The sequence below is a fragment of the Macaca nemestrina genome, chromosome 1 (genome assembly GCF_043159975.1).
Source record: "Macaca nemestrina isolate mMacNem1 chromosome 1, mMacNem.hap1, whole genome shotgun sequence".
NCBI classification, from domain to species: domain Eukaryota; kingdom Metazoa; phylum Chordata; class Mammalia; order Primates; family Cercopithecidae; genus Macaca; species Macaca nemestrina.
In genome coordinates, this window is record NC_092125.1 from 180,575,061 (window position 1) to 180,590,828 (window position 15,768).

A 15,768-nucleotide genomic window follows, 5' to 3' on the forward strand; every position below is an offset into this window, starting at 1 on the left:
TACTAATTATTTTGAGGGGCCTTCAAGTTTTTAATACTTTTGTATATATAATTTCTTTAATCTTCACAAAACCATACAAATAGTTGGGCAGACATTAATATTAGCTCATTAAGCAGAAAAAGCAATTGAGGCTCATAAAGATTAAGAATGCTTCTCCTCTATACTGCTGCCAAGTAGTACATCTAACACTAACATATCCATCTGGCACTCTCAGGCTTGAACTTCTTGGTGACTCCTCACAGTCAACAGGATGAAGTCTGTCTTTACATATTATCCTAGAGTCTTCAGATCTGAAGGATATTTGTCTGAACTCCAGCCACTTTCTCTTCCTCTTCATCTTTGAATTCCATGAACATGTTGAATTCCATGAACTTATGTGCCATGTGCTTGTATGCCTCCATGCCCTTACTCCTACCCCATCCCAGGACACTCACTTCTTCCTAGCCTCCACTCCCACCCCTGACCTCCTCATTCAAGTCTCAGCTCACATGCTAACTCTTTTGGGAAGGAGTCTCTATCTCCACCAGATACTTCGATGGCCCTCTGCACATAAACCCATGTTACTTTTTTCTGGAAATATTTTTCCATGTCTCTCGTCCCACTAAACTCTGTGTTCCCTGAGAGGCAGGGACATACGGCTAGTGGGTAGTACAACCAGAACTCAATCCCAGGTTGCTTTAATCCCAAATTCAATGCTACTTTCATTTGACCATACCACACTGAAACGGTAGGTCACACCAATATTTCTAAACTTTAGCCGATGACAGCAGAGCTGTATCTGCCACCATAAAATGAAGAAAGTTCAAAGTGTTCACATTCCTTCAAATCTTTTCTCTCAAGGTTCTGTGGAAATAATCTATGAGAGGGGGTTAATAACATTAGTGTGCTAGGCCACCTGAGAGGAAGACTTCCTTTAGGGCCAGAGGCCCATGAATGATTATTTCCAGGTGCATCCATGCCATCTGCTTGCACAGTGCCTCAGGAATACAGCTATGTGCAGACACCAACAAGTTACAGCAGGAAAACACCAGCAAACATTTAGAAATTCTACCTGCATACTTGAAGATAAATTCCTATAACCTTACTGCTTATCCTCCCACCTCCTTAAAATAGATAAGAGAATAATTTGCACTTGCTGTTACTTTTCAGAAACAACTGATCCTCTTATAAAATCACATCCCTTGGACAATAAAACATTTTCAATTGAAGTAGGGGAGTGAGAGAGGGTAAGGAAACTGATGAGGAGAGAGAGTTAAAAGGGAAAATAAAATACAGTTGTGAAATTGGAGATCATTAGTACTAAGAAAGTTCTGAGTGCCTCCTTGCTTGAAGAAAAGTACTTTTTTCTGAGTAGGCAAAAGGTTAAGGAGTAGGTCCTGTCACAGACTTAATAGGGACAAAAAAATTAAGACAAAATTCAAAGAAGGGCAATGGAGAATTGCTAACAAAGACAGAAGTGGAAATAAAATCTTTGGCCAGGCTGCCTTTGCTAATGCAGAAAATGCATGAATTGACAAAAGATTCCAAGACTTTAACTTTCTAGTGCTGCAAACACTTAGGAAACTGACAATCGTGGGAAGGAGAAAGAAACAAGGGAACAAGGTTGGTAGGGAGGTTATAGAGAAAAGAATAAAAATGGAGCAAGAGGCATACATTTGCAAGGCTAAAAGAATACTGTAAAATAAAAACCACTCTACTTTGTTAATCCCAGTAATGAAGTATTCAATGATTGATATACTGCCATACCTCACACTTCATAGTAGATAGTCTCTACATTAATTTATTTGATTTTTTTTTAGATGGAATAGGGTTGAAATAAATGAAGCAACTTGTCAGACACAACTATCCTATGTGTTCTTCTGCAGGAATATATTGGCAGCATTTTAAAAAACCAAAACTTTTAAGCTGAGACTTTATAGAGTGCAACTTCATTTTATAGGAACACTTATAATGAAAGAAGTTCAAGAAACAATGAGATATTTTTTCCTACTAGGTTGGCAAAGACTTTTTATTTTTATTTTATTTTATTTTACTTTTTTTGAGGTGGAGTCTCACTGTGTCACCCAGGCTGGAGTGCAGTGGCATGACCTCGGCTCACTGCAACCCCTGCCTTCTGGGTTCAAGCGATTCTCCTGCCTCAGCCTCCCTAGTAGCTGGGACTACAGGTGTGCGCCATCATGCCCGGCTAATTTTTGTGTTTTTAGCGGAGACAGGGTTTTGCTATGTTGGCCAGGTTGGTCTTGAACTCCTGATATCAGGTGATCCACCCGCCTCAGCCTCCCACAATGCTGGGATTACAGGGGTGAGTCACTGTGCCCGGCCCAAAGATTTTTTAAAAACCAGCCAACACAGTATCAGAGGTGTGAAGTAAAAATAGTTACTCTCCAACATAGCAAGACCCCATCTTTACAAAAATAAAAGTAAATAAATTTTTTAAAATGAAAAAATAGTCACTCTCATGAATTGGTAATGTTTGTAAATTAGTACCCTCTTGCTGGTGTAGTTTGGCAATATGTATCAATATACAAAATGCACATAGCCAACCACTCAACAATTTTCCTCCTTTATTTATATTAAATTGATCATAGCTTAAATACTTAAATATGAGTGCAAAAGGATATTTATTACAGCACCGTTTTACTTGAAAATGTTAAATACAACCTGATATTCATCACAGGAAGCTATTTAAATTATGACAAATACATATGAATACATACTATGTATTAAAAATCAGGGTAAATGGCCAGGCACAGTGGCTTATGCCTGTAATCCTAGCACTTTGGGAGGCCAAGGCAGGCAGATCACAAGGTCAGGAGATAGAGACCTCCTGGCTAACATGGTGAAACCCTGTCTCTACTAAAAATAAAAAATTAGCTGGGTGTGGTGGCACGTGCCTGTAATCCCAGCTACTCGGGAGGCTGAGGCACGAGAATCGCTTGAACCAAGGAGGTGGTGGTTGCAGTGAGCCAAGATTGTGCCACTGAGCTCCAGCCTGGGTGACAGAGCGAGACTTTGTTTCAAAAAAAAAAAAAAAAAAAGAGGGTAAAGATTTAGATTATGGCCATGGAACATACTGTCCAAAGAAAAACACAGGTTATAAAACAGGTAGCCCCATGTGGATGCATCCCAAGATGGTTGCAGGACAGGTCTGCGGCTTCTAGGCCAATGGCTGGCCCTGCTCTCCCTCAGGATGGTTGTAGATTATAATGAAAGTCCTGGGAATGTTGGGTTCTTTCACAAGACACATCAGTTATATCACCTGTATTCCCATCCACAGTGCAATCATCTCATATATTAAGTAGTCCTTTGGCCTACAATAAGGGTTATGAGATAAGCACAATGTTTGCCTTTCATACCATGGCTCTAATGTGGTGAAATACAGTTTAAACATTCTATTTATTCCAGCCCACTTTGATCACCTTAATAGATGTGTAATTTGCATTGTGATTATGGCTGTAACCATGCCTTGTATGGTCTGAGATCTAAAATCAATAATGAAATACATCCAAGCAGAGGCTCATGACTATAATCCCAACACTTTGGGAGACCAAGGTGAAAGGATCACTTGAGCCCAGGGGCTCAAGGCTGCAGTGAGCCGTGATCATGCCACTGCACTCCCATTCTGGGAGACAAAGTGAGACTCTGTCTCAAAAAAAAAAAAGAAAGAGATCCCAAGATTCCTCTAAGTTTAAAACAATGAAATAAATACCAATTTTGCCTGGAGAGTTATTTTTAGATTGCCTTAGTATGACTATTACCTATCAAGAACTAATTATTGTACATAAAAAATAGATCAGCATATATAGTATAACAAAAAACAACAGGTGTTGTGGTGGGCGTGGTGGCTCACCCCTGTAATCCCAGCACTTTGGGAGGCCAAGGCGGGTGGATCACTTGAGGTCAGGAGTTCAAGACCAGCCTGGTCAACATGGTGAAACCCTGTCTCTACTAAAAATACAAAAATTAGACTGGCGTGGTGGTGGGCGCCTGTAATCCCAGCTACTCAGGAGGCAGAGGCACGAGAATTGCATGAACCCAGGAGGTGAAAGTTGCAGTGAGCCAAGATGGTACCACTGCACTCCAGCCTTGGCGACAGAGCAAGACCCTGTCTCAAAACAAAACAAAACAACAAAACAACAGGTATTATATGACCCTAGCTTAAAACTGTAAGTTAATATACACAGAGAGAGATGTTTGAAAGAACGTTAACCACTGTTAACATTTCAGTAAACTCTGAGTGGCAGAATTTGGGGAGATTTTAAACTTTTGTTTAAAAGGTTAAAACAAAAGTATAGTATAAAATTTATACTATTCATAAACATACATTTCTGTATAGTATAAATTTTTTAAACTAGCATCATTTTTAAAACAAAAAATTTTTAACTACTTTAAGAAATCAAAACACAATTTCTTTTTACAAAAAATTTTGATCTATGTACAAAAAAGGCTCGTTTTAAATATTATTCTTTGGAATGATTTTAAGTAAGACCTTTTTAATTCAAAGGAAATTATACCAAAATAAATTAGAATCCCTTTACATTTGAACTTTGCCCATAACTGAATAACCCTCTGACAAAGAGGACCTAGAAAAGAGCGACAATTTTAACAGTATTTATCATAGTTTTTTAAGCTCAAATCTGGAGATTTATACATTTCTGAAATGCATTTCTTTTAGAATTACAAGGAAGCCTTAATAGACACTCAGAAATCTAACTACACTCAATAGTTGAAAACATGACATAAATTTTCAATTGTACCACCTCGTGGCAACACCTGTGTCTGCTTCCTCTAGCCTCAAGGTCCTTCCTGGCAATATTTTACATAAATCTTACCTCTTCAAGTTTCTTCTCAATCTCCTTAAAGACAAGATTTGCCTTAAATCCATCACTTGCAGAGTTGGTTGGAGCCGCTTCAATTTGATGAGTTCTAAATGAACTGGGGGAAAGAAACTGTTTCAATTCATGGAGTCACATAGGTACTAGGTTTTTCAACATTTATAAGATAGTAATTTTCAAAATTTTCAAAAACCACAAGAACAGAGATGTTGCAAATCTTATCCAAAGGAAATCTTTAGTAAGCATATAAAATAATTAAGCTTGGCCAGGCGAGATGGCTCATGCCTGTAGTCCCTGCACTTTGGGAGGCTGAGGCAAGCGGATCACCTGAAATCAGGGGTTCAAGACCAGCCTGACCACCATGGAGAAACCCCGTCTCTACTAAAAACACAAAAATTAGCTGGGCATGCTGGTGCATGCCTGTAATCCCAGCTACTCAGGAGGCTGACGTAGGAGAATCGCTTGAACCTAGGATGCGGAGGTTGCAGTGAACCGAGATCGCGCCATTGCACTCCATGCTGGGCAACAAGAGTGAAACTCCGTCACAAACAAACAATTAAGCTCTTCTTCCCATTTTTTCAACACATAATCAGCTCATTAGGAGCTAGAATTTTTTCTTGAAAATACAGTAAACCAAAGAAGCTACCTTCATGAATCTTACATGCTAGTGGAGGAGACAATTTAGAAACAAAAAAATAAATAACATATTATCTGGACACAGTGGCTCACACCTGTAATCCCAGCACTTTGGGAGGCCAAGGCAGACAGATCGCTTGAGCTCAGGAGTTTGAGACCAGCCTGGGCAACATGGCGCAACCTCAACTCTACAAAAAATACAAAAATTAGCCTGGTATGGTGGTGCCTGCCTGTAGTTCAGCTACTCAGGAGGCTGAGGTGGAAGGATCGCTTGAGCCTGGGTGATGGAACCAGACCATTTCTACATAAATAAGTAAGTTATTTATTAACTCTATTACGGTGGCATGTGCCTGTAGTGCCAGCTACTCAGGAGGCTAAAGCGGAAGGATCACCTGAGCCTGGTCGAGATAGAGGCTGCAGTGAGCTATGATCGCACTGCTGCACCCCAGTCTGGGTGAGAGAGTTAGACCCTGTCAAAAAAAAAAAACAACAGTGCTCCTTTCTCTTTCCCTTTTCCTTCTATCATTTCATACTTTTTTTTTTCTCTGTCTCTCTCACAGGGACTCCGTTACCCAGGCTGGAGTGCAGTGGTCCAATCATAGCTTACTGTAACCTCAAACTCCTGGGCTCAGGCAATCTTGCCTCAACCTCCCGAGTAAGCTGGGACTACAGGCGCATGCCACCATGCCCAGCTAATTTTTAAGATTTTTTGTACAGACAGGGGCCTTGTTATGTTGCCCAGGCTGGTTTCAAACTCCAGGGCTCAATCAATCCTCCCACATAGGCCTCCCAAAGTGCTGAGATTACAGATGTAAGCCACCGTGCCTGGCCTCATTTCATAAATATTTAATGACTTCTTGCTACATGCCAAGCAAGACATTTCAAAACACTGGGGATATGACGGTGAACGGATCAGACCCAGTCTCTGCACTCACTGAGTTTATATTCTTCCAGTGGAGGAGAAAAAGAAGTGAACACAAAATAACTGCAAACTGTACCAAGTATTATGAAACGGAGGAGTAAGGTGACCATAGTTTACTATACATTTATATTTCTAAACAGCAAAAAAGAGAATAATTCAAAAGAGAATAATTCAAATGTTTCTAAAATAAAGATAAGACAAATATTTAAGGTGATGGATATCCCAAGTATACTGATTTGATCTTCACAAATTACATGAATGTATTAAATTATACTTGTACCCTGACACTATGTACATCAGTTATGCATCAATAAAAAATAATTTTAAATTAAAAAAAAAGGAACCTACTTTAGGAAGGACAGTCAAGGAATGACCTCTAAGACCTTATTAAAGGAAGAAAAGTAGCTAGCCATTCAAAGAGGAAACTGCAGAGATCCTGAGGGAGACAGGAGTATGTTAAAAGAAAGTTAAGTAAGACCAGAGTCTCTACAATACAGTAGGTGTGGGGAGAGTGACATGAAATGAAATTGGAGAACAAGGCAGGCCAAATGATGATGCAGGTAGGCCAAAGTAGGGAATTTGGAAATCCACAGAAATGGTAACAAGGAAGTGAAATTGTTTGATTTGTGATTATTCTTACAACAGTGTGCTGAATGAATGAGGATGGAGAGGAGCAAGAGGAGCGGGCACTAGTTAGGAGGCTGTTGGAATAATCCAGATAGGAGGTGATGGTGGCCTGGACTACAGAGGCAGTCTGCCAGTAGATAGAGAGTGGGGATAGATTCAAAATAGAAATAGAATCCACAAGCCTTGCTGTGGGGGTGAGGGAGATATAAAGAGGAAAGGGCAAGGATTACCCAGGCATTTGGCCTGAATAACTTGGTGATGGAAATGCCATTACTAAGACAAGGAGGAATGTGGTGGGAATAGAGGGGATCCAAGTTCTGTTTAAGGCACAGTAAATATAATATCTTACAAAACAAGAAAGCCATTGGATATGAGAGTCTGGAGCTCAGTGGAGAGGGCCAGCTAGAGATAAAATGGAGTAATCAGCAGCATAGTGAAAGCATTTAAATCCCTGGGCAGGGACTGTAAGAGAATTATAGAGAAACAAGAGAGCCCTGGACAATGCCCTTTAGACCTCCAATACTCAGAAGCCAGGGACAGAAGGGAAAGAGCAGCCAGTGATGCGAGAAGAAAACCAGAAGAGAATGGTGTCACAGGAGCCGGGAGCAAGATTTCAGGAAGGAGGGGCAAACTGTCAAATGCTGCCCGAAGGTCAAGTACCCACTAGATGTGGCACATGGAGAGTACAGATGACCTTGACAAAAGCAGTCTTCAGTGGGTGGAAGTCAGATTATATAGTGAATTGAAGAGTGAACAGAAGAGGGAAATAGACACAGCATGGCTCTTTTGAGACATTAGTTTTAGTGGAACAGTAAAATGAGGTGGTCTCTGGAAAGGAATGTGGTGGTATCAAGAGTTGTGGGTTTTTTTGTTTTTGTTTTTGTATTTTTTTGGGCGGGGAAGGATAAAGATGAAATCTTTATTTTGACTAATCTCTTAAAGAAATGTAGCATTTCTGGGCAGGCGTGGTAGCTCACGCCTGTAATTCCAGCACTTTGGGAGGCCAAGGTAGGTGGATCACCTGAGGTCAAGCGCTCGAGACCAGCCTGGCCAACATATTGAAACCCCGTCTTTACTAAAAATACAAAAATTAGCTGGGCATTGTGGTTTGCGCCTGTAATCCCAGCTACTCAGGAGTCTGAGGCATAAGCATTTGCTTGAACCCAGGAGACAACTGCATTCCAGCCTGGGCAACAGAGCAAGACTCTGTCTCAAAAAAAAAAAAAAGAAAGAAAGAAAGAAATGTAGCATTTCCTCCTGGATGTGGGCATATGAGAGTCCTGTAACTTTTAAAACATATTTTATTTTCCAATTTTTTATTGTGTTAAAATACACATAAAATTTACCATACTAACCATATTTAAGTGTTCAGTTTAGTAGTATTAAATACAGTCATAATGTTGTGCAATCATCACCACCTTTCATCTCCATAACTCTTTTCATCTTGCAAAACTGAAACTCTACCCATTAAAGAGTAACTCCCCACCTTCCCCTGCTTCCAACCCCTGGCAACCACCGTTCTACTTTCTGTCTCTATAATTTTGACTACTCTAGGTACTATGATTCTAAATGGAATAATATAGTATTTGTCTTTTTGTGACTGACATATCACTTGGCATAATGTTCTCAAGGATCATCCATCCTGTAGCACATCAGGATTTTTAGAAAGGCTGGGTTTCATCTAAGATGAACAAATCAGAACAGGTATGCCTGATGATGGTGAGGAACCTGGAGCAAGGAGATGGAAGGAGAGAAATCTTGTAGCCTGTGACAGGACGAGGAGACTCAAGCCAAGAAAGAGGATCAGATGGGTGTAAGGTGTAGTGGGTCCGTAGGTCTTGGATGGAAGTTGAGGCAGTTTGGGTTTCATGGTTTCTATTTCTCAACAAAGCATAAGGCAAAGTAATCAGCAGAGAGTGAGGGTGAAAGGGAGGGTGTGGAGAGTCTAAATTGAAAAGACAGCCTACTAGAGGAATCATAATATATGAACAAGGAATGGAACCTTAGCTCTAGCAAGCAGACTCTGTGCAGTCCTCAGAGCACAGAATGCCACCTCACACCTCTATGCCTTTGCCACTGCTGCACCCTGGGTCCAGAATGCCTCCACCTTAGCAAACTCCATTTCTCCCTTCAAGACCCAGCCCATTCAGGAAACTCCTATTCTGTGAAACCCTACTAAATGTCAACAGCTTAAGAGCAGATACCATACTTTTTCTTAAAAAAAAAAAAAAAAAAAAAAAAAAATCTCTGTATTGCCAGTTCCCAGCAAATCATAGGCATTAGTGAATAGTAACTGAATGGAACTGAAGTTACACTGAATTCTCCCTTGCCTAACTCCTAATTCCTTCCTGTTCCATTCAGAGCAGAATTATCTATGGTACACTATTTTGTCTTGGTCAAAAGTCTGAATATGTAACCTAAAATCAGGTAGCCACAACTAGTTCTCCACAAGCCAATTTCATTTCACTGGTCCAATTTTTCAGTCACTTTTAATCATCATTGTGCCCTTTTCCAAACTTGCCACGTCGTGCATGTTCCCAAAGGTCACAGATGTGTCTTTTATCTTGCTTGTTTTGAAAAGTTCATGAAGTTAGTGATTAACCAGCTTTTCATCCAGATTAAGATAAAAGTTAATATATCAAGTTTTATCAATATTTTCTGAAAACACCTCATTCCTTAAAATTTATATATGTGCCCTGCCCTAAGAAAACTGAATGTATCAAATTAAACTCAGAGAGTATTCACATTCACAAATGGATGTTCCTCATGATTTCTTTACATAAAAAGTTCTTTTATCAGAAACTAAATTCCAATTGGTTTTATTTTTTTAATTTGGTTTATATATGTTTCCTGGAATAAATCTAGTATATAAACATTGAAAGGAAACCTGAAGATAAAAACCAGCAAATATCTTACTTAGTATATGAATTCCCTCCATGATTCTTTAAAATTTTCATTCTAAGGCCTAAAACAGGCTCTGCTACAACAATGTCAAAGACTGAGAGCACAGAGTAGCCAGGAGAACAGAAGCACTGCACTCAGCTAGAACCTTGATTCCTACCACTCAAGGCTCTCTCTCCTTAGATAAGTTATTTTAACTCTGATCATCAATCTCATCTATAAACAGGAATACCTAATGTGTGGGATTTTTATGAGGATTAAAGAAAGAAGTACATGTGAAACACCTAGTGTGGTCCTGGCACACACCAGGCCCTCAAAAAGTGATTGTGAAAGAACTCTTACGACTAAATAATTAAAATACAAAGACTCCAATTTTCAAATGCCAAAGGATCTGAAAAGGCTTTTCTCCAAAGAAGATACGCAGATAGCCAATAAACATGAAAAGATACTGATCATCAATAGCCATCAGGGAAATGCAAAGCACAATGAAATACCACCTCACAACCACTAGGATGGCTAAAATTAAAAAGATAACAAGACGTAATGACAGAATGTGGAGAAATTGGAACCTTCAGCCATATAAAGGAATCAAGTACTGATATATGCCACAACATGGATGAATCTTGACAACATTATGCTAAATGAAAGAAGCTAGTCACCAAAGGCCATATAATGTATGATTTCATTTACATACAATGTCCATAACAGGCAAATCCATAGGGACAGAAAGTAGGTTAGTGTTTGCCAGAGACTGCAAGGAGGAATTACTAATGGGTACACACTTTCTCTTGAGGTGATGAAAACATTCTAAGATTAATTGCAGTAATGACTGCACAACTTTGTGATAGGCTAAAAACCACTGAACAGACACTTAAAATGTGTGAATTGTGGGCATGTGAATTAGGTCTTAATAAAGTTATTTGAAATAATTTTTTTTAAATGGTTGATGAGGCCAGGCATGGTGGCTTATGCCTATAACCCCAGCACTTTGGAAGTCCAAGGCAGGTGGATCACATCAGGCCAGGAGTTCAAGACCAGCCTGGAAAAAATGGCAAAATACCGTCTCTACTAAAAATACAAAAATTAGCTGGGCCTGGTGGCCTACAACTGTAGTCCCAGCTACTCGGGAGGCTGAGGCACAAGAATCGCTTGAAACCAGGAGGCAGAGGTTGTGGTGAGATGAGATCATACCACTGCATTACAGCCTGGGTGACAAGGCAAGACTCTGTCTCAAAAAAAAAAAAGAGAGAAAAGAAAGAAGAAAGAAAAGAAAAGAAAAGAAAAGAAAAGAAAAGAAAAGAAGAAAGAAAGAAAGGAAAAGAAAGAGAGAGAGAGAGACAAAGAAAGAAAAAGAAAGAAAGAAAGAAAGAAAGAAAGAAAGAAAGAAAGAAAGAAAGAAAGAAAGAAAGAAAGAAAGAAAGAAAGAGGAAAAGAAAAGAAAAAGGCCGAGCTCGGTGGCTCATGCCTGTAATCCCAGCACTTTGGGAGGCCGAGGTGGGAGGATCACTTGAGGTCAGGAGTTCAAGACCAGCCTGGCCAACATGGGAAACCCCACCTCTACTAAAAATACAAAAATTAGCCAGCTAGGCCTAGTGGTGCATGCCTGTAGTCCCAGCTACTCAAGAGGCTGAGGCAAGAGAATTGCTTGAACCCAGGAGGCAAAGGCTGCAGTGAGCCAAGATCGCACCACTGCACACTAGCCTGGGCGACACAGCAAGACTCCATCTCAAAAAAAAAAAAAAAAAAAAAAGGTTGACGGCCAGGCATGGTGGCTCACGCCTGTTATCTCAGCACTTTGGGAGGCCAAGCCAGGTGGATCACTTGAGCCCAAGAGTTCAAGACCAACCTGAGCAACATGGCAAAACCCTACCTCTACAAAAAAAAATACCAAAATTAGCTGGGCATGACAGTGTGTGCCTGTGGTCCCAACTACTCAGGAGGTTGAGGTGGGAAGATTATCTGACCCTGGGGAGGTAGAGGCTGCAGTGACCCATGATAACATCACTGCAATCCAGCCTGGATGACAGAGTGAGACTCTATCTAAAAAAAACAGTGGTTGCTGTTATTCTTAGTGTTTGGGAAGATTATAAAGTCCTGCACTGTAATCAAACCTTCATCTCTAAAACTAAAATTTAACCAGTAATCAGTTTGTTCTGATTGGAGATGGTTGTACAGTACACATAAGTTTCAGGGAATATCAGGTTCATTTGTAATCAGCTACTCCCCATGACCTCAGAGCAGGCACATGGTTCCATCACACATAGAAATACAGCCCACAGAGTTGAGAGCTGGAAGACAAACAAAGAAACCTCATAGAGGTATGGTGGGAGATATGGTAAGATCCTCTTTGGCCAAGCTGTGGGCTTCAATGAGTTGGATATGTTCCCCATTCTGTACTAAAAATTTAAGTTCATTTTTTCCTAAACCCCTAGGTAATATTTGTAATTAATAAATAAAACCATTTTCAGGCTGGGCACAGTGGCTCACATCTGTAACCCCAGCACTATGGGAGGCCAAGGTGGGCAGACTGCTTGACTCCAGGAATTTGAGACCAACCTAGGCAACACAGTGAAACTCTGTCTCTATAAAATTAAATTAAATTAAACTAAGATAGAACCATTTTTGACCTTTAACCAGTGACACGACTAGAGAAACAGAAAAGAAGAAAGGAAAATGCATTGGGAAATAAAAAACCAACAGTTTATTGAGCAACTACAATGTGTGGCAGATATTTTTAATTTGATATTTTCTGATCCCTAAAGTACGTATTTTCAGTATTTTCTAAATAAGGAAAAGGCTAAATTAATATGCTCAAAGCCAGTAGTGTGATCAAAAAGTTGATAAGGTGCTCTTCCCACTGATCAAAACTGTCTCTGATGGCACGGGGCAGTGGCTCACATCTGCAATCCCAGCACTTTGGGAGGCCGAGGCAGGTGGAACACTTGAGTTCAGGAGTTTGAGACCAGCCTGGACAACATGGCAAAACTCTGTCTCTACTAAAAATAAAAAAGTTAGCCAGGCATGGTAGCACACGCCTGTAATCTCAGCTACTCAGGAGGCTGAGGCACAAGAATCGCATGAACCCAGGAGGCGGAGGTTGCAGTGAGCCGAGACTGTGCCACTGCACTCCAGCCTGGATGACAGAGGGAGACTCCATCTCAAAAAAAAAAAAAAAAATCTGTCTCTGGTAACTCTAGTCTATAAAATTTAAAAAGTTGTCACATACAAGTGACATTTAACTAGTTTTATAAATTCCTCATTCTAACTGCTAACAAACTGGTGACTACATGAGTATGGAAACAGATATACATCACATTAAGATTATTATGTGCATTCCTTAAATATCTATTTTAAAACAAAACTAAAGTAATGCTTGTGTGTGCTACTGCGCTTGCTGAAAAGGCCTAGAAGTAATAATAACAAGCACACAGCTAACAGCCATTTGTGGTTTCCATATACCATTCTCTACTGAAAGGAACCAGGACTCAGAGAAATGACTGATCCTAGGGCTGAGGCTGGAAAGCACAAGATGAGCCTGGAATCTCTTCTTGTGCTAGAAAGTAAGGAACTACTAAAAGGAATCATAGGGAAAAACAAATCAACTTGATCAGGTTCCCACTGGCCAAATCAGGGGCATTTTGAAAATCAAAATAATTGATACCACTTTACTATAACCCAGTGAATACAATAAGAATTCATGAGTTTGTATGTATGTATATATAAATACATGAATAAATTTTGAAATGGAAGACAACGGAAAGTTCTTCCTTACAGAATAATGCCAGGTAAAAAGTAAAGAAAAAATGGTATCATCTCAAAGCATCTTGCTGCAAATTCTCATTAACTACAAAGAAAAGAACAGCAACTTTTCAGAGGAAAACATGGTAGATGCCACATTAAGTGAATAAAGCTAACACCACCAATATGGGTTAAACAACCTCATGCACCTCCAGATATAATGCACCTAGAAGGATACAACATCACTTCATGCTGCAAAAAATGTGTAATTTGAATCATTTCAAAACCATAATCCCACTTTGTCCCTCTACCCAGACACACACAAAATAATCTACTCTGTACCCACACAGCACAACCCCTTGTCAAACCTCCTTGTATTTTCAAATTTCTGTACCTATGTACAGACTTGGAATGCCCTTCTCCTGTACTTCTGCTGGGCAATCCTAGTCATCTCAGCTCAAATTTACTTTCTTCATAATAATTTCTTCCTCTGAGCTTCTACAGCATTTTGAAAAAGAGTATGTTGACTCTGTCTCAAAAAAAAAAAACCCATAAAAACTTAAGATTCAATATCTTTTATTCCAATTTAATAAACATATGAGAGATTCTAGGAACAAGAGATGTAAGTCACAGTCTTAGGCCTCAAGGATTTCATATAATAAAGGGAATTAAAAACTGGATATAGTGCAACCAAACCAACTATATAGTACCCAAAAACGTACAAAGTGCTGTGGATATCAAAGAGAGATGGTATTTGAGACGGGCTTTAAATTATAAGTCTTACAACAGAAATTATATTCTGGGCAGAGAAAGAGGAGAGGACAAGAGAAGAGATCCAAGAGCTTACAGAAGAATATAATAGACTCAATAAAAGAAGTGTGTCTCCATGTATACATATGTAACAAACCTGCACATTGTGTACATGTACCCTACAACTTAGAGTATAATTTAAAAAAAAAAAAAGAGGTGTGTCTCATATCCTTTGTTGGAGAAACAAAAAAGTGTGAATAAATGATTAAATAATTACCAAGAATTTCAAAAAAGGGAGCCAATTAATGTCAAAAGCTACAGCAGGGTTAAAGAGAGTAAATAGGGAAAATAAAGACAAGGTTATTCAATTTCATTTAGATCCTGGTGGCCTTACCTGACACTGACCTCAATGGTGAGGTAAAAAATTAGACTGTGAGGTATTCCAGCTTGAAAAAATAAAGGTGGCTCAACATAAAAGGGTCATCATGAACAACAACAATTAAGGCAAGGAAAAAAAAGAGATCTAAGGGAAGACCTGAACATGTATGCTGACAGAGGGAAAGGAGTCAATGGAAAGATAACCAAGTTACAGAAAGTGACTGGAAACAAAAGCAGGGAACAAGGAAAGCTGAGCCTTTGACATGAGGGGTGCTTTTTTCCTCTGGGGAGGAGTACTTCTCTGAGAGATGAGCAAGGGAGTTGAGGGATCCTGAATGGGATGGGAAAGAAAGTGCCTGCAAATTGAGAAGCATGGGCAGTTGAAGGAGACGAAGAAAGTCAGCAAGAGACAAAAAGAATTCTAGCAGCAACGAGGGCTTATTAGCTGGACTCGGAAATACAAATTTGCAAAGATCCAATCAGCACATTTAGTGACTCCCTAAACCACCTCAGAAGCCTGGAAGGCCATGAGGAGACCTGCCTAAATAACTCAGGTTGGGAGGGCCGAGATCCATACCTAGCCAGCTTAGGCTGGTTCAGTACTCTCGTGACTATCCTGGGTCCTTTTTCAACAGAATTCTCCTAAAGTTTGTTAAATTTAAAACCTGATGGCCACTTTTAAAGCCATGTTCTTAAAACAATGTAATGAGATACTTTTCCTTAAATACTAAAACAATAAAATAAGAAATTTTTACATGTAAAACATCAACTGTGAAAAGTCAGAAGGATTAATTGACACACAAAACTCAGAATGTCACTCACCTGGCGGCTTCCGGAAAACCCATCTTGTAGAGTGTTACAACCACAGCTCCTCCAAGGCCTAAATTATGCTGCAGAGCCACCTTTGCACCAGGAACTTGCCTCTTTCCGGCTTCCCCTCTCAGCTGCCAGCAGAGTTCTGCACACTGAGCAAGACCTAAC

General features: G+C 39.8%; 1 protein-coding gene across 5 annotated transcripts in view; it reads right to left on the reverse strand.

The window, feature by feature from the left end:
* Positions 1–15,768, reverse strand: part of LOC105495064 (sterol carrier protein 2) — a 125,345-nt gene that overhangs the window by 18,938 nt on the left and 90,639 nt on the right. For 4 of the 5 annotated variants that reach the window (XM_011764236.3, XM_011764231.3, XM_011764233.3 and 1 more), the window contains 2 exons: positions 15,610–15,763; positions 4,833–4,935 (listed from right to left, as the gene is read on the reverse strand). In XM_011764236.3, the coding sequence (XP_011762538.2) occupies positions 4,833–4,935; positions 15,610–15,763 (257 nt within the window). The remainder of the gene's footprint in view (positions 1–4,832; positions 4,936–15,609; positions 15,764–15,768) is intronic. The other variant, XM_011764232.3, reaches the window with a different exon arrangement.